Below are 26,074 nucleotides of genomic sequence, written 5' to 3'. Positions count from 1 at the left end.
CGGCTCCCTGCCCCTTCTCTGCAGGGCTCTAGCCCTTGCTGCATTGCTGGGCCTGGTCCTGTGGCTGATTCTGGACACCTCCCAGAGGCCTGAGCAACTGGTGTCCTTTGCAGGAATCTGCATATTCATCCTCCTCCTCTTTGCCTGCTCGAAGCATCACCATGCAGTGAGTGTTTAGCTGTGAGGCCACAGCTGGAAGGCAGCGAATAGCCTCTCTGCTCTGCCCCTGAGCTGGGGTGGGGAGCTGGGGTGGGAAGCTGGGGTGGGAGCAGGTGCTCCTGTTGGGGTGCTGGGGAGGGCCAGTGTGTATTGGGGCAGGCCCCTTGTGAGGCTGCTAAAGGACTGGGCAGGACACAGGTCAATGTGGGAGACTACAGGACTGGCGACCCCAGGCAGGCCCATCACCTCTCAAAGCAGAAGCCCTCAAGCTCCTCAGTGAGGCAGGAGGTGCTGCCTGGGGAGGCCTGGCTGGCTGCCTCTCTTGGCTCAGCGGCCACCCTCTGAGTTTCCTTATTTGTTTCCTTGGTGATATGTCCTCAGGTCTATAGACTCAGAAGCTCCTCCAGCGCCTGTCAGAGGAGCCGAGAGTTTCCTGGAATCATCGCTGTTGTTGTTTTGTGCTGTCAAGTCGATTCCGACTCATAGCAACTCTGTAGGGCAGAGCAGAAGTGCCCCATAGGGTTTTCTAGGCTGTAATCTTTACAGGAGCAGATCGCAGGGTCTCTCCGCCCATAGAGTGACTGGTGGGTTCAAACCTCTGGTCTTTCAGTTAGCAGCCAAGTGTATAACCACTGCACCACCTGGAATCATTACTAATTCTCAATGTGTGGTCCCCACACCAGCAGCATCACTTGGGAGCTTGTTAGAAATGCAAATTCTCAGGCCCCAGCCTGGACCTCCTGAATTTGAAACGCTGGGGGTGGGGCCCAACTATCTGGTTCAAGAAACCCTCCAGGTGATTTGAAAGCCGCTAAAGCACAAGCACCACCTGCACATTAGGGAGGGGCCCAGCCCCTTCTCTGTCTCTGTCTCTTTAGTTGAGCAACCACCCCCTGATATCAGAGCCTGTCCCAGTTTCACAATGTGGCTAATACCTCCCCCCAGGCTCCAGTCAAGCCTCCCAGGAGGTTCCTACGCACGCTTGGGTTTGGCATCTCTGAGAAGGCATCATTAAGCTGGGAGGGAACCAGGGCTCTGAACCATTTCTTTCTGGTTTGAAACCTTGCTGAGAATTTGCATTTCTAACAAGTTCCCAGGTGATGCTAATGGTGCTGGAGGAGCAGTGGTTCTCAAAATTTATTATACAGAAGAATCACTGGGAGATCTTGTTAAAATGTAGATTGTGATTAAGTATATCTGGGCTTGGGGATGAAAGTGCAAATTCTAGGCAGGGATTTGAACTGGAACCAACCAGTTCGAAGTGCCAGAGAGAACAGCAGCCCTTCTGTGTCTAGCTCTGTTCTGCTGGGCTGAGTCCTAGAGGGAGTGAGGGTCAAACTGTTGGAGGAGAGAGGAGGAGGGTCCAGGCAGATGGACCAGTTTTGTTGAGCCAGAGAGAAGCTGGGCCCTGGACAGGCTGGTGCCCAAGTCCTGAGGCCAGGCCCCCAGGCCACAATCCAGCTCCTTTCATTCAGTGATGACCAGGGACCAAGTGCCTTTGCATGCTTAAGAGTGGTCCAGATTTACACCAGACCTTGTCTAGACCTTGCCCCAACCCTGCCCACTGCCCAGGCCCATTGCTGCCAAGAGTGTGGCTTATTTTGGACCCCAGGGAAGGTCTGAGCACTGGCAGCAGCCCCAGGGCTCAAACTGGGCCCAGCCTCAATCCTATAGACAGGGCCAAAGTGCCTTCTACCCTTACCCCACCGCAAGGAGCTGAGCTCACTAGGACCTTTCTTTCCGTGGCAGGTGTCCTGGAGGGCTGTGTTCTGGGGCCTTGGGCTGCAGTTTGCACTCGGACTCTTTGTCATCAGAACGGAACCAGGGTTTATTGCATTCCAGTGGCTGGGTGACCAGATCCAGGTGCGTACATGGGGGCTGTGCTCGCAAGTGCATTTTGGGCTGTCAGTTGCGGGGGGGGGGGGGGTGGGTGGCCATGGGGGGGATTGGAACAAGGAGGATGGGTGTATTGGGGCCCAGACCAGGCAGCCGCAGGGGGATGGGTAGAGTTACTGCTACTTCCCTAAGGCCTGGTACCACCAACTGTATGACCGGTCCTTTCAGAAGCTGGAGTCTGATAATAAAGAGAATCCTAAAACAGGGAGAGTCTTAGGGTATCTGGACACTATGGCATGTGGCTCTTAGGGGTCATTAGTGATGCGGAACTAATAATAGTTACAAGTGCAAATGATACACTTTTTAAAACTACACAGGTTAATACTACACTAACCTCCCTCTTAAAAAAAAAAAAAAAAACCCACTGCCTTGAGTTGATTCTTACAGTGACCCTACAGGGCAGAATAGAACTGCCCGGTAGCGCTTCCAAGGCTGTGATCTTTATGGGAGCAGACAGCCACATCTTTATCCCACAAAGTAGTTGGTTAGTTCGAACCTCTCGCCTTTCTGTTAGCAGCCAAGCTTTTTACCGCTATGCCACCAGGGCTCCCTCGCCTCCTTGCCACCTTGCATTTCCATGTCCTCTGGAATGGGAGTGCATGGGGAATCCTGCGTGTCTGGGGTCTATGCACACCTGCTGGCCATGTGGCAGATCTGTCGAGGAAAAGATTGAGTGTTGCTGCTCTGGTCACATGACACATTTTATAGATGGGAACACTGAAGCCTGGACGAGAGAAGTGACTTGTCCCTGCAGTCACATCGCAAGTTCAGGATCTAAATACAGGTGTTCTGCAGAAGCATGGCCAGATTCTAACACCAAGGCCACAAGCCCCGCATGGGGACAGGGTGGTGGTAGGCTGTGCCACTGTTGTGAGGGGACCAAGCAGGCAAAACAGGCACCACCTTTGACGGTCTTCATGCGTCTAATGGTCTGGCTTCCTCTATTGTCTGTCTTTATCGTCCTAACCACGATCATTTCAGAGTATTTCTTTAAAATGCATTGAAAAGGTGAATGTTCCTAGAGGGAGCACGCACCCATGGTCAGGGCTTTAAGGCACCTTGCCAGGTGGTACTCAGCCCCTGAGAAAGGCCCTGGGCCAGGGACTGCGTGTCCTTGGGGCCAGGAGGGCCTCTGTCCTTGGCATCTGGGATGGGGCCCAGGCAGTGGGAAAGTCACGAAGGGCAGGCAAGGCCTCCAGCTCACCCCAGCCTGGATCCTCCCTGCTCCCTTCCTGGCTGCACTGGCCTTTATGTTTTGTTTTGTTTTCTCCTTTCAGATCTTCCTGAGCTACACAGAGGAGGGCTCCATCTTTGTGTTCGGGGAGGCCCTGGTCAAGGACGTCTTTGCCTTTCAGGTCAGCTCGACTTTTGGCCCAAGAGGCCTTCAGCAGCTGCTGCCCAGCTGCCTGGAGCACGCGGGGGAGTCTGAGCAAGCCGGGCTGAGCCAGGGCTGAGCACAAAGGGCAGGGCCTGGGGGCAGGGGGAGGGATTCCTGTGGGGCAGAGGCTGTTCTGGGGAAGCTAAAGAAGCTTACGCTTTGGGGACCTGGGGGTAGGGGGTGCAGCAGTGTGTTCACCTGGTGATATGGTTTTTTAAAATTTGCAAAAGTAAGATATTTCTGTGTTCTTTTTCTTAAAAATACCCCCCATTATAGTATTGCTGGGGGGCTGAGAACAGGAAGCAGAGAGAGGACAGACAGGGATGGTGCCTGCTGCAACCTTAACACTTAACATGCTGCAGGGACTCTAGGCCTAAAACGGCAGTTTCCAGGAATCCTTAGGTTCAAGTGATCCTCTCACAGGGCTCCTCATTCAAGGTGCCCTGATAGGCCACCTCCTCCAGGAAGTCTGCCCTTATTAGTCCAGATGATCATTCCCTCCTCTGAAGCCTCTAATCCCTCCCTCGTTTCTTTCCTCCCTCCCTCTTTCCTTCCTTCCACCAAAAATGTGCACAAAATATTATAGGGAAAATTAAGACACTGTTCTACCTCAAAGCCCTTACTGTCTAACGGTAGAGACCTGGCCCTAATTTGAAACAGGGCAGCCTGTGCCCAGCGGGTTCCTGTGTGGCCCGCTGCACTGTTCAGGGTGGAGCTGTAGGTAGTTGCTTCTTTCTCCAATTAACCGCTCAAGCACCTAAATGCTGCATCTAGTAAGAACTGAACGCAGGCCTCTCTGCTGGCCTCATACCCCAATGGTCTAAAGACTCTAAGACTCACACCAGGTTTAAGCTCCACTTCCAAAGACCAGGCAGAGAGAGACCTGGGACCCGGTCACCCAAGAGCTGGCCCCAGTTTTGCCTCTGTTGGTGTGGTACCATGGTGGAAATCAGTGCTGCCCAGTACCTCCTGGACCCCAGCACTGAGGAGCAGCTGTGCAGGACCCCATGTGCAGGCTCCTGGGGTTTATGGCTTTTCTTGTTCATGCTGGCCATACTTTCCCAAAGCAGCCTACCCTGCTGGGGCTGTTGGGCCCAGGAGGCGATCAGCCTGAGCCATAGGCTTAGCCTTGGACTTCAGGGCTAGTGTGGAGCCAGGGTAGGACTCCAGACACCTCCTGCCCACTCCCAACCCTGGCCTAGGGTGAGTTCCGGTCAGAGCCAAGGTGCCTGTCTGTGCCAGCAGACTCTCTGGAAATGTACAATCCATGCAAGGGGTGCTAACGATGTCAGGCCTACGAGGAAAGGGGGTCAGACCGGGTTCCTATCCTCTCAGGTGTCATCTTGTCCCCTGCAGGAATTTGCCCACAATGTTTCTCTGAGTCCAGTTCTGTGTAGGAAGGGGAGCCTCTGTCTACCCACCGAAGGTCCCCTAGCACCATTCCCTCAGGGCCCTGGGGGTCTGCTTCCACCACAGTTGTACATGACTGTGGGGAGCACTCAGAGTTTAAGGGGAGAGCAGTGAAGATCTCCTCCAAGGCGACTTCTTGTGTCCACCCAGACAAAGAAGTGGCCGGCGGCTTCTCGCCAGGTCACCAGCTGCCTTAGAGGCAGTTCTGACCCGTGGCTACCTCACACGGGACCGAGTAGTTCTGACCCGTGGCTACCTCACACGGGACAGAGGAGAACTGTGCTCCACAGGGGTCTCAACAGCTGGTTTTCTGGAAGTGGATAGCTAGGTACCTCTGAGTAGACTCAAAGCTCCAATCTTTCAGAGAGTAGCCGAGTGTGTTATCGCACCACCAGGACTGCCCTTTCTATTACAGATAGTCAAGTCAAGGCCCGGAGAGGATCTGTGATCAGGCCATCACCCAGTGAGTCAGGGCAGAGTCAGAGCTGACCCAGGGGACTGGACTCCCAATCTTTTGCTGTTTTCTATAAATAGAAACCAGTAATGTCCCTAATAACAATTACATTTTTTAAAACATAGTAGTAGTGGCAGAGGACTTTGAGACTGAATGTTCTGTGAAGAGAGAATTAACAAGCAGGGTAGTTTGCCATTAACCAGCCTCAGCATTTCCCTGTCAAACACCTGCAGTTTCCTGACCCCTGGACAAATTCCCGGTCAGTGTACTGACCAAAGGCAGCCTTAGAAATGTCAGGGCGATGAGGGAACACGTAAGACAAATGTTCCAAGGCCATGGAATTTCCTTTTTCATGAGATTCACTGATCACAGAGCTTCGTTCACGTCCTCCACCCTGCATCTCACAATATACACACACACACATACACAGATACACATCTGACACACATACACACTCACACACACATACCACACACACTCACACGGACACAAATATCACAACCACACACACCGACATGCACACACAACAGCCACACATACCACACCCATACACTCATACACAGAGACACACATACCACACACACACATACAGACACACATACACATTTACAACACACACACACTTACATAAACACACTCATATATACACGTACCACACAAACATATTCACATACACACAGGTACACATACCACACACACAGAGATACACATACCACACACACTCACACACACATACAGACACACACACCACACACACATTCACATACACACACAGATGCACATACTACATACACTCAACACACATACACAGACACACACACCACACATACACACACAGACATATTTACAACATACACACTCACATATACACATACCACACACATGTTCACATGCACACACAGATACACATGCCACACACACACAGACACACATACCACACACACATTCATGCACACTCACATAGGCACATACCACACACACACCACACACACATTCACACACACTCACATACACACGTACCACACACACATTCACACGTGCTCATATACACACATACTACACACACATACATACTCACACACACATGCCACACACACACCCACATACACACATATACAGACACACATACCACAACACACACACCACACACACTTTCCAAGCTTGGTACTTGCCCTCTAGATGGAGGTGTTGAGGTTTGAATGCATGGCTCAGGTGTTTTCTTTCTGTTCTTTCTGTGAATTGTGTCGACCTAGCCTAGGCCTTTAGCCCAGGGAAGTCTTCTCTGAGCTCACTCAGATTTTCATACTCCAAACTGCTTCCTGCTGGGCCATGGTCCCAAGCTGGTCACATCTCCAGGAAGCTGAAGCTCTGCCTCGGGCTTTCTTCAGGCTTCAACAGACCCGGGGTCTGGACTCCAGCACAGGTTTCATGCTGGCCACCTCCTGGCTAAGGCACCTTGATTAGCCATCATACCTTGACTCTGTTCTAGGAACTTTCTGCACCCCGCAATCAAATGCCCCTTAACTCCACACACAATATCATCCCCTCACTATTGCTCCAGGTTCTGGAATATGCACAGATTTTCTCTCTAAGGAACACCTAGGGTGAAGGAAAATGTTTCATCTCCCAAGCGCTTCAGGGAGATGCAGCCCTCTGAAATCCTCAGTGGTCAACAGTCTTGAATTTAGCAAAGAAAAGAGATAAGAACTAAAGGTGCCATTGGATTTGGTAATTAGGGGTCAATACAGAAACCTTGGTGGCACAGTGTTTAAGAGCTACGGCTGGTAACCAACAGGTCGGCAGTTCAAATCTACCAGCTGCTCCTTGGAAACTCTATGGGGCAGTTCTACTCTGTCCTTTAGGGTCACTATGAGTCGGAATCAACTCGGTGGCAACGGTTTGGTTTTTTTTTTTTTTGGTAACTTTAATGCTCCCTGGGTAGATCCAGGGTGGCTCGAGTATTACCCATAAAGGCTGGCTGTTCAGACCCACCCAGTGGCTCCCGAAGAAAGGTCTGGTGAGCTGCTTCCCTGAAGATTACAGCCAAGAAAATCCTATGGAACAGTTACACTCTGTAACAAACGGGGTCGCTATGAGTTGGAATCAACTTGACAGCAATGACTTTGTTTGTTTTGGGGGGTTGTAACCTTAGTTAAAGCGTTTAACCTTAGTTAAAGCGTTCGACTGTTAACCAAAAGGTTGGCAGTTTAAAACCACCAGTGGCTCTGTGGGAGAAAGATGTGGCAGCCTGCTTCTGTAGAGATTTACAGCCCTTGGAAACCCTATGCGATTGCTGTGAGTCGGAATTGACTCAACGGCAGTCGTTTTTGACCTTAGTGAGCATGCTTTTTAGGGGAGGGGTTGAGTGGAGACCTGGGTGGGATGGCTGAAAGGAGGGAGGTGGGATGAGGCAAGCAGGAGAGGTCTGATGAGAACAGGGCATCTGCAAAGGGCCCTGGAACAGCCTGGCCAGCAGAGGTGGGGAGAAGAGAGCAGAGCACTGAGGTCATTCTGGGAGAAGGGATGGTATGAGCAGGAATCAGGAGGCATGTCCAGCCAACCAGAGATCCAGTTTGTCTGGACTTTGAGTGAGTCCTTTGGCTCTTCTGTAATGTTTGTGGTGCGGTGGCCCTTGCGGTAGTTGCCTCTGAGGAATTGTTCAGCTTTGAGGGTTTGTGATCCATCTTGGTCTGGGGCTGGTGGCAGGGCAGGCAGGGCTTGGGCCTGGGGAATGGAAGGAATGGGAGTTTGTCTGGAGAGTCTTAGGAAGTTAACCTCCTGGATTTGGGAGGGTAGCAAGTGGAGGGGGCACAGGGAAGAAGTAAGAAAAGTCTCTAACACCTTGCTCTGGAGAGACCTGTCTCAGCTCCCTTCCGGGAGAGGAGGGAGTAGGGGCATGTCCTTAGCGTTTAGTCCTGCATTCGAGGCCCTATCCTGGGAAGAAGATGAAGTTTGCTCACAGGGGATTGTTGAGACTCTAGAGCAGTGGTTTTTGAGTGTGGGGTCCAGACCACCACCAGCAGCATCTGAAAAGGCCAAATTCTCAGGCTCCACATTTGACCTATTCAATCTGAAACTCAGGTGAGGGGTGGTGCTCAACATTTTCATTTCTAACAAGTTCTCAGGTGGTTCTGCTGACCCAGGGACCACACCTTGAGAAGCACTGGCCTAGGGGAGCTGGGATTTCCTCCTTCCTTGTGTTGTGAGTGAGGATTGGTACTAGCAGAACCGCCTGCTAGAAGTTTCTATAAAGGAGTGATTGGGACTTGGGGCTGCTACAATCCTGGGTTCAGGCTCTTCCTTGCCACCCTGACACAGAGAGATGAGCCTCCCGGGCTGGCATCAAAACAAACCTCAGGGCTGGGGATAGATTATCCAATAGGGAAGGCAAGCACAGTGCTTTTCTTGCTTACCAGATCCTCTGTAATAAACAATTTCACATTTTTTCACCCCATCAAAGAGTCTCCTTCTAGGTATGGCTGGAATCTGTCTCTTTCCCAACCCCACAGCACCTTCCTACAGAATCAAAGCCTGTCTTCAAATTTACAACCCATGACAGGGGTGGAGGACCCAGTGAGCAATGTAAGCATGGACTTATTTGTGCTCACTTACTACTCTGTAGTGAACAATTCTACATGCATTTCACCACATCTTTCATAATCTACTCCTGGTCAGGGCCATGGCAGAGCTTTGGCAACCTGCCTGGATGCCAGGATGCATTCTGCCTCTTTCCAGGTGTGTGACCTTGGGCAGGAGACCCTGGGTAGTATACATGGTTAATGTGCTTGGCTGCTAGCCAAAAGGCTGGAATTTCAAGCCCACTCACAGCAGCTTTGGAAGAAAGGCCTGGCAATCTGCTTTCAAAAAGTCAGCCATTGAAACCCCTGTGGAGCACGGTTCTACTCTGACACATGGGGTCGCCATGAGTTGGGGCCAACTCAATGGCAAGTCTTTTTTTTTTTTTTTTGTGAAGGGGACCTTGGGCAGGTTACCAACATGTCACAGCCTTGGTGTGCCCATCTGTGAAGGGGAGACCTCTGTCTCTCTCAGTTGCTATGAGGATTGATGTATTACACACATTGAGTACCTGTCATGTAGTAGGACCTCCTCAGTGCCAATTTCCCTCCCACTTCCCACATCAGCATTTGAGCTGCCTGCCTGCTCTTCCGCCATCTTACGTACTACAGGCCCCAAAGTTATTTCTTGGCCTGTGAGATCACATTGACCATGAAAACCTTTATTTGGCATCAAGTGTCCCAGCTTGGAAAATCAGGGGTCACCTTTCTTCCCTTCCATTCATCTTCTCTCACTAAATGAGAAAAACCAGTTGACATTGAATCGACAGACTCATGGTGACACCATGGATGTCAGAGCAGAACTGTGTTCCATAGGGTTTTCAATGGCAGACTTTTTTGGAAGTAGTTTGCCAGACCTTTCTTCTAAGGCAGCTCTGAGTGGACTCCAACCTCTAACATTTCAGTTAGTACCCAAGCGTATTAACCATTTGCATTACCCATGGACTCCTCTCCCTAGACAGACGCTACTTAATCCAGAACGTAGCTTCCTTTCCACAAAAATCCCCATCTTTCAGGTAAAAAAGACTTCTTGGTTGCTGTCAGGATAAAGTCCCAATTCTGCAGTTGGGTCCTGCTGCCCTGGTCACTATCCTTCCTGGCATGGGCCTGCCTCTGCAGCCCTGCCACACTACCTATAGCCCCTGGGATGATAAAGTGGACAAGCCATCTAGACAGTATGTGATCCTCTCTGCGTTCTATCTAAGGGAGAGCAGAGTGATGTCATCACACAGGGTGTGAGCGCTTCCAGCACAGGCAGCAAGCAGTCACGGAGCAGGAAAAGGGCTTCTTAAGCCTGTGTTCCCTGTCAGGTGATGTCCCTAACTGCAGTGGCGGAAATATAGCATGGAGCAATTCCAGAGAAAAACCCTGTGTGCTGCAGTGTCTTTCTGGAAGGGAAAGGTGAAACACCCCAAAGGAGCTTTGTTATGGATTGAATCATGTCTCCCACAAATGTGTATTGTAAATCCTAATCTCTATGCCTGTGGTTGTAATCCCATTTGGGAATGGGTCACCTATGTTATCTTAATGAGACAGGATTAGTGTAGGATGTATCTTAAGTCAATCTCTTTTGAGAGATAAAAGAGATTAAACGAGCCAGTGAGAAGAAGAAATGGGGGAAGATACATGCCAAGCCACATGAAGATTGTCCAGGAGCAGAAGCTCAGAAGACACAAGGACCTTTCTCCAGAGAGAGAAAGCGTTCCCCTGGAGCCAGAAGCCTGAATCCAGGCATCTAGCTTCCTAACCACGAGAAAATAAATTTCTGTTTGTTAAAACAACCCACTCATGGTATTTCTGTTATAGCAGCGCTAGATAACTAAGGCAGAATTTGGTACTGAGAAGGGGGCCACTGCTCTAACAGATACCTAAAATGTGGAAGCAGTTTTAAAGTTGGGTAATGGGTAGAGGCTGGAAGAGTTTTAAGGTGCCTAATAGTAAAGTCTAGATTGCCTTGAAGAGGCTATTATAGAATTATGGACGACAAAGGCAGCTCTGGTGAGGGCTCAGAAGGAACTGCGGAGAGCTACAGAGAGTCTGTATCGTCTTATAGAATACGTATTGCACCAGCAACAGAATGGTGCTAGAAATGTGGTCGTTAAATGTGCTCCTGGCAAGGCTTTAAAAGAAAAGGATAAGCATATGTCTTAGTTATCTAGTGCTGCTACAGCAGAAATATCACAAGTGGATGGCTTTAACAAATGTTCTCTCACAGCCTAGTAAGCTAGAAGTCCAAATTCAGGGAGTCAGCTCTAGGGGAAGGCTTTCTCTCTCTGTCGGCTCTGGAGGCAGTTCCTTCTCATCAGTCTTCCCCTGGACTAGGAGATTCTCCATGCAGGAACCCCAAGTCCAAAGGACATGCTCTGCTCTCAGTGCTGCCTTCTTGGTGGTATGACATCCCCCTGTCTCTGCTCACTTCTCTCTTTTGTATCTCAAAAGAGATTGGCTCAAGACAATCCAATCTTGTAGATTGAGTCCTGCCTCATTAACATAACTCCTACCTATCCCACCTCATTAACATCATAGAGGCAGGATTTACAACACATAGGAAGATCACATCAGATGACAAAATGCTGGATAATCATGCAATACTGGGAATCAAGGCCTAGCCAAATTGATACACATATTTTGGGGGCATACAATTCAATCCATGATGTTCTACTCTTTGCCCCCCCAAATCCATGTCCTTGCCACATGTAAAACATACTCACCCCGTCATATTATAGCAAAAGTCTTAAACTCCAATTCCAAAATCCAAAAATTCCTCTTCATTTGTAAAATTTAGAATATAAGTTATCTGCTTCCAAAGGTACAATGGCAGGACAGGCACAAGCTAGACATTTCCCTCACAAATGGGAGAAACTGAAGGGAAAGAAGGCATAACAGGCACCAAGCAAGTCAGCAGAATAGTTTATATTAGCCCTCAAGGCTTTGAAAATAATCCTGTGTTCTCTGAGACCATTCACACAATAGTCCTGCCCTCTAGACTTGAGGTATTAGCTACACTCTCTGGATTCTGGGCGGAGGCCGCTCGACCCTTGGCTTCAGCTCCACCTTCCAGGCCCACAGGGAAGGCACCTTTGCTCCCTCTGCTTTAGGTGAACCATTCTCCTAGTCCATCTGAGTGGTGGCTCCACCCTTTGAAACACCAGAGGCCATGGCTCCACCCTTTGAAACCCTGGAGATCCTGGCCATACCTTTTGAGACCGAGGCAGTTCAGCTTCCTGTGTTCCTTGTCTCTTCAGCTTCTGCTTCCTGGTTTCTTGGCCTCTTGGCCCCTTGGGCCTCTCCGCATATGTATGCCCTGCTGGGACAAGGGCTCCAAAGCTCTCTAGTTGCACCGATAAGTGTCCAGAGGCACCCCAGTCCACCAGGAGTCTTCGTGCACTAAGGCGCCCGGCTCTAGCTCTGTGGGTCAGCTCCAGCATTGTCGGCGTTAGTCTGGTTCTGCTGCCTCTGGTTCTCTGCTGATTCTGGTTCTGGTGTTAACAGTTCTCCTCACTTCCTTCTGAGTCCTCTATCCATTCACAGTTTGAAAACTGCTCCCACATTTTAGGTATCTGTTAAAGCAGCACCCCACTCTCTCAGTATACCCCTCTCCTGGGCGTCCTCCAGCCTTTCTGGCTATTTCTTACTGGTCTCCTTCACAGGTTCCTCCTTCCCCTCTTGTACTTCAATGATGCTGCCCCCCCCAGCTCTGTCCTTAGCTAATGTTCTCACTCTGAGCAATTTCCCCAGTGAATCTCATGTGACCCATGACCTCAACCTGCACATATGTGTGCAAGAGTCCCAAACCCAGGCCTGCTCAGGCCTCTCCTCTGAGCTCCGGACCCCTTCATCCAACTGCCCCCTCAACATTGTACTAGGATATTCCATGGGCATCTCAAACTCCATAAGTTCAAAACCAAATTCATAGTCTTCCCCCAAACCTCTCTTCTGCCTATACCCCTCCCAGAGAAAATTCTTCCCATTATAAGAAAATATAGGAACAAATGAGAAATTCAAAAATAAAGAAAATAAAATTTCCATAGTTCCAACACTCAGAAGCAACTACTTTGACTGAGTATACCCCCTTCCCACCTTTTTTTTCTATGCTTTTAATTCCAACTTTCCCATTTAACATTTTAGCTTAAGAATGCCCCATGTTATTGCCAGTTCTGCATGGCGTATTATTTTAAAATGATTTGGAACAGATAACACTTGAATAGAGCAAACATTCTAACAGTGCCAAAGGATATGTGGTAAAGAGTAAGTCTTCCTCTACCCCTGACCCCCAAGTTACCCAGTTCCCTCCCCAAGGCACCATTCATTTGCGTATGTTTCTAAAGCTGTTCCAAGCCCTTATAAGAACACACACATCCTTATTTTTACACAGATAATAGCATATAATGCCATTCTGCGTGTTTCCTTTTTTCATTTAACAACCTATCTTACAAATCATTCCATTCTCTAAGAAACCAGTTGCCACTGAGTTGACTCTGACTTATGGTGACCCCATGCGCATCAGAGTAGAAGTATGCTCCATGGTGTTTTTTTTTTTTTTTGGTTGTTGTTGAGAATATACACAGCAAAATATACAATTCAACTGTTTCTACGTGTACATTTCCGTGACATTGATTACATTCTTCGAGTTGTGCAACCACTCTCACCCTCCTTTTCTGAGTTGTTCCTCCCTCATCAACACAAATTTACTGCCCCTAGTTTCCTGGCTAATCTTTTGAGTTGCTGTTGTTACTTGGATCCCGTATATGTAGTTCTTAAAAGAGCTTAATGCTCAAGGCAGACATTTTTTACTAGTTAAGTTAAACTATTGTTTGGTTTTAAGAAGACTGCAGGGGATTTTTTTGGTTTAAGGTTTAAAGATTATCTCAGGGTAATAGTTTTAGGGGTTCCTTCAGCCTTCATGGCTCCAGAAACTCTAGAGTCCATGAGGATTTGAAATTCAGTCTCCATAGTGTTTTCACTGGCTGATTTTTTTGGAAGTAGCTCCATAGGCCTTTCTGTCTAGGTGCCTCTGGGTGGACTCAGACCTCCAACCTCTCGGTTAGCAACTGAGCACGTTAACCACTTGCACCACCCAGGGACTTATTACATATCTGTCCTTGGAGAATGTCCTCATTCATGTTTTATGACTTTTTAGTACACTGTTATATGGTCATATCAAAGGTTATTAGACTAGTCCTCCATGGAAAGACATTTACGTTGCTACTAGACTTTGTTATTATAAGTCAAACTGCTGTAAATAAGCACCAAATGGGGTGGTGGGCCTGGAGAGGAGGGAATGGATGTGAGAGAAGTTGTGAAGGAAGAAGTGATGAGACTGGGAGTGAATGAAGTGTTAACCTGATAACAGGAAACAGGGTGACAGGAGGTGATTCTAGTTGGAGGTCCATGGTGAGTCCAATTCTAAACTTGTTGGCACTGCATGGAGACAGAACACCAGAAAGATGAGGGTCTCCTCACTCAGGCTTGAAGCACCTGAGAGAAGTTAGGACCAGAGTCATAGGCCAGGGATTGAGTTCACTGAGGAGGGTGGACACTGTGCAAGGTACTTCTCTGAGCCAGCCCCCTTACCCCTCACAACAACTCCCAGAGATAGGCATTTTTATTCTCATCTTACAAACACAGGAGCAGGTACTAAATTATGTGGATCCAGGCTCTTTGTAACACAGCACAGGGTCTCATCCATGCTGAGGGGAGATGGAAGGATGACCTGGTGGGTGGGTGGTCATTATTTAGAGGGAAAGAGAGGAGAGAAGTAGCTTCAAAGAGTCCCCATATGTAGGACACCTGTGATTTCATGCACTGAACTCAGAGATTCTTTCCTTATCCTTATGCCACACCTCTGAGTGGCAAGTGGGCTATCTGGAGTCTCCTGGGATCTACATGGCCTCCTACCACTGTCTGCCTCTAACCTGGGGTCTTCATATACTTTCTTTCCTGGCAGGTTTTACCCATCATTGTTTTCTTCAGCTGTGTCATGTCAGTTCTCTACTATGTGGGCCTCATGCAGTGGGTGATCCTGAAGGTGAGTTCCCAATAGCCATGTCCTGGCTCTTCTAAAATTCCCTGTTCCCAGGGTCCATACTCTTTCAGAATGCCTTACTTCCAGAGTCCACACCCTCCCAGAATGCCTTGCTCCTAAGGACCACACCCTCCCAGAATGCCTTCCTCCTAGGGTTCACCCTCTCCCAGAAAGTCTTACTTCCAGGGTCCATACCCTCCCAGAATTCCATGCTGCCAGGGCCCACACCCTCCCAGAATCCCTTATTCCCAGTGTCCACACCCTCCCAGAATGCCTTGCTCCCAGGGCCCATACCTTCCAAGAATCATCTGCTCCTAGGTTCTAGACTGTTCCAGAATCCCTTGCTCCTGAGGTCCCTACCTTCCCATAGTCCTCTGCTCACAGGGCCTACACGCTCCCAAAATCTACTGCTAACCAAGCATCCTTTCAGTCTCCTGTTTTGATACTAAGGAGAAATTGTACCGAAATTCAATGTGGTCTTTGTGGGAGGGAAGGCTGAGGACTTCAGGCCGCACCAGAAGAAGTGTTAGGGGAAAAAAAAAAAACCAAAAAGAGTTTGAGAGATGGTAGCAGTGGGCTGCATTGACCAGATTTAGCTGGTATAAATGTCAAATCCTGGGCTTACATTCATAAAGTCTGCTGCATAAAACCAGGATGCAGGAGACAGCATGGGACCTGGAGAAAGATTTTTAGATTTTAGCTGATTGAGCTTGGAATGAACCAGCACCAGTTGGTGGCTGCCAGAAATGCAAAAACAACATACAGTTATGTTAAAAGTACACGGTGTATGACATTAGGGAGGGGGTAGTCCCCAACACTGGAGAATGTGTTCAACTAAGGGGCTACGACAAACTGAAGTGTAATCAGGAGAGTGAAAGGGCTTGAAACCATACCCTTCATAGAATGCTTGAAGGAAGTAGGACCTGGGCAAGAGAAGGCTGGGGTGGAGGAGGTTAGGAGTGGGATAAAACCAGTCACCATCAAGTTGACTCCAACTTACAGTGACTCTGTGTATGTCAGAGTGGAACTGTGTTCCATAGGGTTTTTAATGCCTGATTTTTCAGAAGTAGATATCCAGGCCTTTCTTCAGAGGCACCTCTGGGTGGACTTGAACCTCTGAGCTTTCAGTTAGCACAAGCATGTTAACTGTTTGCACCACCGAGGGACTCCTATTCTGGGGATAGAATAACCAAAAAACCAAACCAAATCCATTGCCCTTGGGTCAATTCCGACACTTAGCAACCTATAGAACAGAGTAGAGCTGCCCCATAGGGTTTCCAAGGAGCTCCTGGTGGACTTGAACTGCTGACCTTTTGGTTAGCAGCTGAACTCTTAACCACTACACCACCAGGGTTTCCAGAGGTAGAATAGCTATCTTCAAATTCTTGCAGAAGAGCAATTAGAGAAAGGGCAGCCTGAGAGGTCCCAGCTGTGGACAGAAATTACAGGGAAGCAGATTTCCTCTTGATTAAAAGGGAGAACTTTCTAATATAGTGCTTTCTAAAGCCTGTTTCACAAAAATCTAGCTCCACAGCGTGTTAATGAATGTTACTGGGAAAAGAGATTCCATGGTCAAATATTTTTGGGAAGCTAGTTTTTTTTTTTTTATATAATAGGCACTAGACTTCTCAGAGCCTTTACTAAGCTCGTATGTATTGGTATACACACAATGTGTATGCACAGGGGTATACATATCCACATGGGGTGTGTGTGTGCACAGGGGGCATGTGTGCACACGGGGGCACGTGTATGCACAGAGGGAGCGTGTGTGCACAGGGGTGTGTGTGCGCACAAGGGGTATGTGTACCCACAACGAGTGTGCATGTGCAGGGCGTGTGTGTGTGTGCGCATGAGGGGTGTGCGCGTACCCACAGAGGGTGTGTGTACACAGAAATCTCCAAATGTGTTATGACCAGGGAATCCTTTTAGCATGGAGACTGAGGACACACATTTTAGAAGCTCCACTGTAAAGATCAAAGCCATCCCTAAGTGGGATGGGTGGCCTTGGGAAGTGGTAAGCTCCAGTCAATGGAAATGTGGAGGGAGAAGATGAAGGGCCTTTTGGAGAAATGTAGGTGAGGGATCCTATGCTGGGTTGGGAGTTGGAGGGGAGACTTGTGAACTACTTCCTGCCCTGGCTCTGACTCTGGTGCTTGGTGATACCAGCTCACAAGAGTGCCCTGCTTCCTTCTAGATTGCCTGGCTGATGCAGGTCACTATGGGCACTACAGCCACTGAGACTCTTAGTGTGGCTGGGAACATCTTCGTGAGCCAGGTGGGTCCTGCAGTCTCCTACCCCCATGCTCATCAGCAGCATCCCTGGTGAGGGTGATGTGCCCTGGTTCCTGGAGGTTGGATTCAGTCAAGAGCGAGTTGTCTGAACCTTCTCCCAGGCTGTTGTCCCAAGGATGATTTGGGGAGCACTTTGCTTTTTTTTTGCTTAGGCTATGCCGGGGGACAGCATCTGTCTGGCATCTCCTATCATGCTAGGTTTAGTCTGTCTTCATCAGCTTAACCAAAAAAAAATAATAAATAAGCCAAACCCATTGCCGTTGAGTTGGTTCTGACTCACAGAGGGAGTCCAACTTTCTCATTTTAAGCATGAGGAAACTGAGGCTCACATAATGGGAATACCTTGGCCAAGATCTCATAATTCTAAGCCAGGCCTTAGAATCCATGTCTTCTCCCTCCTGGCCAGGGTTCTTTCCATAACATCATTTTGTCTTTTTTTTTCTCTCCCTTTCTGAAAATGCATTTTCCAAAGTAAATGTGACCCTGAAGACCCTATAGGGTCCGAGTGAGACCCTTTCAGAAGGCCCTGACCCTCCTTTGGAGACTATTCCAGGATCTGTCCTGGACCATCTGCCTCACATTTGAGTCACCAAGAGACACACTTGTCAAAAGATGTCATATTTGATTAAGCAGTTTCGGACACTTTGAAGACTATTTGCATCTTTTTTTTTTTTAAGCTATGGTACAAGTGTATTGATTGTTGAGCAGTTCAATGTTTTGTTTAGTCAGTTAAGAAAGACATGTTCACAGACCAGTTGTTCAAAAGCCCCTTAAAGTGTTCAAAATGAGGCAAAAGAGGAAAAGGACACTGGCAATACAAAAGCACTTATTTTATATGATATACTACAAATGTGAATTTTTTTTTTTTAACCAAGAAAACTGCAAATTTTAGGTAACTATGACATTGGGTTAAGCATTTGACTTGCTAACCAAAAGGTTGGCAGTTTGAATCCACTAGCCGCTCCTTGGAAACCCTATGGGGCAGTTCTACTCTGTCCTATAGGATCGCTATGAGTCCAAATTGACTTGATGGCAATATGTTTGGTTTTTCGACATTGGGTCATGTGAAGCACTCACAAGGCAAATTAGCTTTGGACAAGTTGTTGCTCAAGGTGACCTAGGCCCCTGGGTCTCAGCCTTATTTCCCCCATGGGGAGGCAGTGGGGCCTTCAGGGATTAGCAGCATCAATCATTTCAACCTCTAGTTGCTGGCAGTCCTGGGCTCTCTTCTCTTCTCTGTCCACCCTTTCTCCCTAGGGCACTGCATCAGCCCCCTGGTTTTCAACACTTTCAATGTCTCCCAGGTCCAGATCTGCCATCCTCACCTCCCCCCTGAACTCTATTCTGACATGTCCATCTGCCTCCTCAGCCTCCACTTGGATATCTAGTGGGTCCCTCAAACTGAATTCACTAAGTCCAAACACAGCCTTTGATTCCCTCGCTCGGCAAAACCACACCTCCTCACATCTTTCCCTGCTCAGTAACTGGTAACATCCCCTACCCAGTTGTTCTGACAAAAATGGTGGTGTCGCCGTCCTTTCTTCCTCTGCCTCTCTCACCCCCACATCCAACTGGTCAGCAAGTCATATCAGCTCAGAATCCACATTGTATCCCAGACCTGCCCTGCTGCCCATCCTGTCCTTTGCCGCCACCATGCTGTTCCATGTCACACTGTCTGTCACCTTGAGACCTACCTGTTTTCCCTACTTCCATTCCTTCCCTTACTATCCATTCTACACATGACACTGGAGTGACCCTTTAAAAACACAATCAGATCATGCCACCCTCTACTTAGACAAACCTGTGCTCTTCCTTACCCTGATTTGCCAGACCCGCCACCTTGACCTGTGGTGCTGCTCCCTCTGCGGAACACACTGGCCTTTTTACGGTTCCTCAGACTAGCCAAGTCTGTTCCTGCCTCTGGGTCTTTGCTGTTCTCTCTGCCTGGAATGCTCCGCTACCTTGCCTTATATTTGGCTCCTTCAGGCCTCTGCTCAAGTTCCACCTCCTCCTTTGCTGATTCTTCCGTTTTAAATACCCTGAACCTCCAGACATTCTCTCTCTGGTGTCTTCATGGCTTTTATCACCTTATAAAGCTACATCGGAAACCCTGGTGGCATAGTGGTTGAGAGCTACAGCTACTAACTAAAAAGTCAGCAATTGGAATCTACCAGGCGCTCCTGGGCAACTCTATGGGCACTTCTACTCTGTCCTATAGGGTTGCTATGAGTCAGAATTGACTCAGCTCTAATGGGTTTGGTTTTTTTGGAACGTTACAGTGTTTATTTAATTTCTGGTCGGTGATCTGTTCCTCACCCCTCCTCCCCCACCTCCCCCCGTTTCTTCCCCCATGTCCTCCTTACCACTTCCAGGATGTGCATTCAAAGAGGGCAGGGCCTTTATCTGGTTCACCCCTGTACCCCTATGTTGTTGAACAGTGTCTGGCACATAGTAGGCGCTCGAATAACTATTGAATGAATGAATGACTCTAGGCTTCCCCAGAGGCCCTGAAGTAAACACACCATTTAATGTCCCAGCTCCCTTTTCTTAGCAATCCCCATGGCTTCATCAAAAGTTCAGGTCTGGGGTTAGGCCCTTTGAGTGAGCAGGGGTAATTCTTTGAATCTCTCTGAGCCTCTGCTCTCCTGGAAAATGGAGATCACCATGGTTATCTCATAAGCCTGAGAGTCATGTATGTGAGATGCTTAGTGGGGTGCCTGGCACGTGGGGGACATTCAACCCTGGGACCTTATCAGGCCAAGGGGGAGGGATGATGGTCCTTCCAGAGGCTGGCTGATGCTAAGGGTCAGAAAGGCAAGCCAAGTACAGATCATGGTCCTCCCTGCCCCCTGGGATGCCTTGACACTCACTATGACTGTCCTACTCCCCAGAGAGGGGGATGTCCCTGGCCTGGCCTGGCCTGGCCAGCTCTGGAGTCTTGACATCCTTTTCATTTGCAGACTGAGGCTCCTCTCCTGATCCGGCCCTACTTGGCAGACATGACGCTCTCTGAGGTCCACGTTGTCATGACTGGAGGCTACGCCACCATTGCTGGCAGCATGCTGGGTGCCTACATCTCCTTTGGGGTATGTACAGCCCTTCCTCTGCTTGGCCAGGCCAAGAACCTGAAACTCACCTTTGTGGGAGCCCCATGCAGCTCCTAGGCAGAGCTGCCCTGGGATCTCCTTGGTGGGCTGCAGCCTGAAGCGGGGCTGCAGCCTGAAGCGGGGCTGCAGCCTGAAGCGGGGCTGCAGCCTGAAGCGGGGCTGCAGCCTGAAGGGAGGCTGCAGCCTGAAGCTGGGCTGCTTTGATATGAGAGGAGGTACCACCTGACCACCTTCTGTTTACCAGGCAATGTTTCAGGGATTTTAATACCCCCATTTTACAGATGAGGAAATTGAGGCTCAGAGAGAGTAAGTGGCATGCCCAGAGCCAGGATTGGAGTCTAGATCATTCTGACTCTAAAATGTGCTCACGTCACCATAGTCTTTCACTTAGGCTGTCCCTGGAGATTTATCCTATCCCGCCTCCAACTCCTTCCCACATGCTCTCTGCCCCTAAATTATTGCTTGTGTAGCTTTCCGAGGACAATGCATTTCCAGGTCAAATTCCAGTGATGTGACTCAGGCCCATAAACCAACCACAACACCACTGCAGGGCGGGCCAAGTTAGATCTTTATATGTGTGCCCTGAGAACCCAGTAACCAAGCCCATTGCTGTTGAATTGATTCCCACTCGTAGCGACCCCATGTGTTACGGAGTAGAACTGCTCTGCAGCGTTTTCTTGGCTGTAACCTTTACGGAAGTGGATCGCCAGAACTGTCTTCCGCAGTGCGGCTTGGTGGGTTCAAACCACCAACCTGTACGTTAGCAGCCAATTGCAAACCACCTCGGCCACCCAGGGACCTTCTCTCCACAAAGCGCCTGGTGATAATGCTTTGCATTTCAAAAACACTTGCATTTGTGCTGCCACATCCATATCTTCAAAGATCTTTATTTATTTATTTTTAACTACCAAAGAAATTCTTGCAGAAGTGAATAAAGTAAAAATAACAAGTTTTTTTTCTTCTTCATCCTGATTTCCAATGGGTGATCACTTTTAATAGTTTAGAACAGTGGTTTTCAAAGTGTGATGCCCAGACCAGCAGCAACAGCATCACCTGGGAACTTGTCAGAAATGCAAATTTCTGCTGAACCGGAAGCTCTGGGCGGTGGGGTTTAACAAGCCCTCCAGGTGGTTCTGATGCTCACACAGGTTTGAGAACTACCGACTTAGGTCATTCCAGGTCTTTCTCTGTCTATACAGTCATTTAAGTATAGATATTTGAATACAAATATATTTGCTTTCTTTTTTCCTAAAGATGAAGTATTTCTACCCATATTTTCTGAAACCTGCTTTCTTCTTGTAACATTCTGAGCATGACAGGAAATTCAGAAGCGTAAAGAGAAGGTTGACAGAGCTGACTAATAAAAGCGAAAAACCTTGCGTGTGGTGAAAGTCTTGCTTGTAGCTCTGATGCTGGAAGCTATTTCAGTGGTGTTTCATATATCAGCAGGGTCACTCAGGTGCACGAGTGTCAGTGGAGCTTGCAGACTAAGGCAGACTAGGAAAAAAGGCCTGGTCACCTACTGCTGAAAATTAGCCAATGAAGACCCTATGAATCACAAAAGAAAATTTTCTGAGATAGTGTTAGAAGATGAGTCCCCTAGACTGAGAGGCACTCAAAATATACAATGGCTGTAACCATGGACTCAAGCATACCAACGATCCTAAAGATGGCACAGGACTGGGCAATGTTTGGTTCTGTTGTACATGGAGTTGCCATGAATCAGAGCTGACTCGATGGCAACTAACAAACCACTTCTCTTGTCCTGAATTCTACCTGTCTCTCGTCTCTGTCCTTGGGGGTGGCAGGGCAGTGGATGAGAGGATAAGCCAGGCTGTACCTCAGTCCCTCCCTCACTCAGGACACCTGGCCACACCAGTCAGCTCAGCTCCACATCCCCATAGGGCTGCCCAAGCAGAGCTGTGTGCTGTGCAACTTTCTGAGAGTGCCCTTGGCGCTGGGGCTTTGTACTCTGGCCTGGTGCCCTCGCATCTAGAATTTTTGAGATCATCACGCCGTGTCTTTACCAAGGCCTAGGAAGGGCTCTTCAGAGCTTGTACCCCCCACCCACCCCACTGCCAATTGTTTCTGGAAAAAAATTGACATTTCTAAAATGAAAGACCAGAACTTTGTTTCTAAAACTTTTTTCATGGCTGAGTATTGATTTTATTTGGCACTATATATCAGGGGAAGTGGCCCTGGTGGCACAGTGGCTAAGTGCCCGGTTGCTAAATGAGAAGTCAGCAGTTCAAATCAACCAGTGGATCCATGGAGAAAAGACCTGGCGATCTGCTCCTGTAAGGATGACAGCCTAGGAAACCCTATGGGGCAGTTCTACTCTGTCCTATAGGGTCACTATGAGTCAAAGTCAACTCGATGTCACACAACAACAAACATATTAGGGGAGGAGGTGCCATATATTCTGGACCTATTGTTGTTGTTGTTAGGTGCAATAGAGACCCCGTGTGACCGAGTAAAACTGCCCCATTGGGTATGCTAGGCCGCAATGTTTATGGGAACAGATTGCTCAGTCTTTCTCCCTCAGAGCCACTAGGTGGGTTTGAACTGCCAATCTTTGATTAGCAGCTGAGCGCTTAACCATTGTGCCACCAGGGTTCCTTATTTAGAACTTAACCAAAGAAACCCCATTGCCATTGAGTCGATTTTGACTCATAATGGCCCTATAGGACGGAGTAGAACTGCCCCATAGGGCTTCCAAGGAGCAGCTGGTAGTTCAAACTGCCAGCCTTTTGGCTAGCAGCCAATCTCTTAACCACAATACCACCAGGGCTCCAGGCCTTGCGCAAGCTGTGTCACCTCAAAAACTCAGTCCTCCCCTCCCTCCCCACCTCTGCACGGTCAGGGCTCCAGATTCAGGACTTAGGGACTTGAAATGTCTTAAACTTGCTGTGGGTCCTATAGCCAATTATAGAATATCTCCTGCTAGTCTTCTGATCACATGAGCACTGCTGTAGGGACTAAAATACCGAAAGAATGCATAGCTTTTCCACAATCTGTCTTGAAATTCAGCCTCTCTCTTCCTTCCCTTTTCAGGCCAGAGTGTGGCCTCAGCCCCAGGCAGTCTGGCCTCCCAAATGTAGGGGCTGGGTGTCCACATCCCTTTAGTGCCACAGAATCTCCAAAGCGGGGTCAGCCAGGATCAGAGATACAGCCAGAGAAGCAGGAAGACATGTATACTCTACCCATTGGTAAGGCATCATTGTTGTTACTGCTGTCATTGATATTCATGATAACATCTTGTGTGTGTAGAGAGTCACAGCCTATATGTACAGAACCTCATATTTTCCCCCTAGTTCTTCTGTAAGTTAGGCAGGGCAGGTATTGTTATCCTCATTTTACAGAAAAGGAAATGGAAGCCCAAGCACATGAAATATGACTCGCTCAAGAAAAAGGAAGAGAAGGAATTAGAACCCACGGTGTCTTTGGCTCCAAGCTCAAGGTTTTTCTTTCGCCTTCTAGGTTGTCTCCCTTTGGCCACTAATACAAGGGCTGGTTCACTATTAGCTGAAGGTCTGGGATGGTTTCAAAGTTTACAGCTCCCTGGTCTGAAAGACCTGGGCCACAACCATAGCTGGCCCAGGCGAAAAGCACCAAACAGACCATCTTCCCTCCCTCCCACCAGCCTCCAGAGCTGCCCCATCTGGCCTCCAGAGAAGCTCTCTCCTGCCCCCTGCTGACTCTTGGCCACCACTGGACCAGCCCCACAACCCTCTCCCAAGAGCCTCTTCTTTCTACCTTCTCCCCTCTTGCCTCAGCCTTTTCCTCACAGTGTCTTGGTCTCTGCCTTCAGCCCTGACCCTCTTGCTCTCTCTTCCAAGCTCCCGGATTCTCAAGACCTTTTTCTTCATTGCTCAACTTCTGGCTCCCTTTGCCAGGGATAGATGACCAGTAGGCAAGATATGCACAGGCTTGATTGTATTTACGAATCTGTAGTGCACAATTTCAAAGATGTGGTGAAAAACAGGTGGAATTGTGCACTACAGATTAGTAAGTAAGCACACGTAAACCCGTGCATACCTTGCTTATTGGGTAATCGGTCCCTACCCTTTGCCCTCACCCCTTCCATTGCTAATATTCAGATATTTCTAGACCTGCACTGTCCAATACAGTAGCCACCAGCCATCCGGAGCATTTGAAATGTGACTCATCCGAAATGAGATGTGCCATGAGACTTAGTGCTGAAAAAAAAAGTAAAATATTTCATTAACAACCTTTATGTTGATAACATGGATGAAAGAGAAAACTGTGGACATATTGATTGGGTTAAATAAAATATATTACTAAAGTTAACATCACCTACTTCTTTTTATTCTTTCAGTGTGGCTACTAGAAAATTTTAAATTGCTTATGTGGTTCAGATTATATTTTTGTTGGATGGTACTGGTCTAGACCTTCTTCCCTGGGCTGAGTTTCCATGGGTCACTTGACTGAATCCTTTCTTTGTGACCTCCACATACAGCTCCATTTTCACTGTCTTTTTCAGAGGCTCTACTAGACACCAGCTCTCTCCCTACTCACCCCAGAAACCGGTCTGTCTACTCAGCCGTCTGGCTCAGGGGCCACTGTGAGAGGAGGCCCAGACGTGTGCCTTGGGCGGTTCCCATGGGCACATCAGGGCACTACTGGGCAGTGAGAGGTGGAGGGAGTTGACCACCCATGTTCCTTGATGAGTTGTGCAAGAACAGGGGCCTCAAGGACAGGGTGTGTGAGGTCCTGAGCAGGGCCGAGCGAGAGTCTACCACGTAGTTTCCACATCTGTAAAATGCGTAGAATTTTTACCCACCTCATAGCAGAGCAAGAATTAAATGAAACCTGTGAGAACCAGAACTCATTGGGACTGCCATGTTTTTCTGGGTCTTGCAAGTTTTTTGCCTTTGACAGGGTGCAGTCTTACGCTTTCCTACAGCTTGTCTTAGTGGAAAATATTTGAGTTTTCCTTCCATGAGAGGTTTCCTCCTCACACAGTTTCTGGCTTTTGCAGGTTTTTCTGTAAATGCAACAACAGGTGAAAACACTTAGCACAGCACAGGAGAAGTGGTGGTTCTTTTTCTGATACAAGTTCAGAAAGCTGTCCTCCTGAAGCTGGCCTATTTTATGCTTTGGATTTATTTCCTTTCTTGGAAAAGTTCCTTTTGAAAATTCAAATCGAGTGCTCTTATACTCTGGTCCTTTTCACACAGTACACCTTTGGGGCAGAGAGGGGAGGGCCTCGGGCAAAAGTGGGCTGTGGGATGGTAGAACAGAAAACGTCCCTGCCCTCATGCGTGGGAGGCGGGCCTGGGGATGTCACCACCCTGAAGGGTGGCTGGGAGCAAGGAGGCTGTGTATGGCTGGCCCTGCACTCCAGGGAGGCCTGCCTGTGCAGGACTCAGCCCTTTCTAAGATGAGCAGGGGTGACTCAGCCAGGGGATTATAGCTGTGGCCACAGCTGGCCCAATCAGAGGACACCATCCAGGAATGTGAAGCTGCAGGGTGTGTTCCATGCTGGACTTGAGTTTACAAACCAGATGTCATCTCCAAGCTGGAGGAAAGGAAAGGTCCTGGCTAGTGGAAGAAGAATCCCAAGATTCAGGGTGTGGCACTATCCCCGCTGGAGCTGGGCAGCCAAGGTAGAGGCAGGTGGAGTACCGGACCTCACCCTAGAAAACCCAGAGGAGACAGCCCAAGGCTGACTTGATCCAACAAGGAGCAGATCCTGGGCCTGAACGCCCAGTGCCATGATGAGGGGGAGGGAGTGCTGGTTCTTGTTTCATGTTT

General features: G+C 48.7%; 1 protein-coding gene across 6 annotated transcripts in view; it reads left to right on the top strand.

Annotated features, from left to right (window-relative positions):
• The window catches only part of SLC28A1 (solute carrier family 28 member 1), an 80,015-nt gene that overhangs the window by 14,446 nt on the left and 39,495 nt on the right, over nucleotides 1–26,074 (top strand). For 4 of the 6 annotated variants that reach the window (XR_007512434.1, XR_007512435.1, XM_049852575.1 and 1 more), the window contains 6 exons: nucleotides 25–166; nucleotides 1,909–2,022; nucleotides 3,333–3,410; nucleotides 14,820–14,900; nucleotides 17,092–17,172; nucleotides 20,150–20,275. Coding sequence is in view for 4 of the 6 variants with exons in the window: in XM_049852575.1 (XP_049708532.1) it covers nucleotides 25–166; nucleotides 1,909–2,022; nucleotides 3,333–3,410; nucleotides 14,820–14,900; nucleotides 17,092–17,172; nucleotides 20,150–20,275 (622 nt within the window). In the remaining 2 variants the exon portion in view is untranslated. The remainder of the gene's footprint in view (nucleotides 1–24; nucleotides 167–1,908; nucleotides 2,023–3,332; nucleotides 3,411–14,819; nucleotides 14,901–17,091; nucleotides 17,173–20,149; nucleotides 20,276–26,074) is intronic. The other 2 variants (XM_049852576.1, XM_049852577.1) reach the window with 2 other exon arrangements.

The sequence above is a fragment of the Elephas maximus genome, chromosome 13, assembly GCF_024166365.1.
Source record: "Elephas maximus indicus isolate mEleMax1 chromosome 13, mEleMax1 primary haplotype, whole genome shotgun sequence".
In the NCBI taxonomy this organism is placed as follows: domain Eukaryota; kingdom Metazoa; phylum Chordata; class Mammalia; order Proboscidea; family Elephantidae; genus Elephas; species Elephas maximus.
Note: the sequence above shows the minus strand (reverse complement) of the source record. Positions and strands in the feature narration are given on the sequence as shown.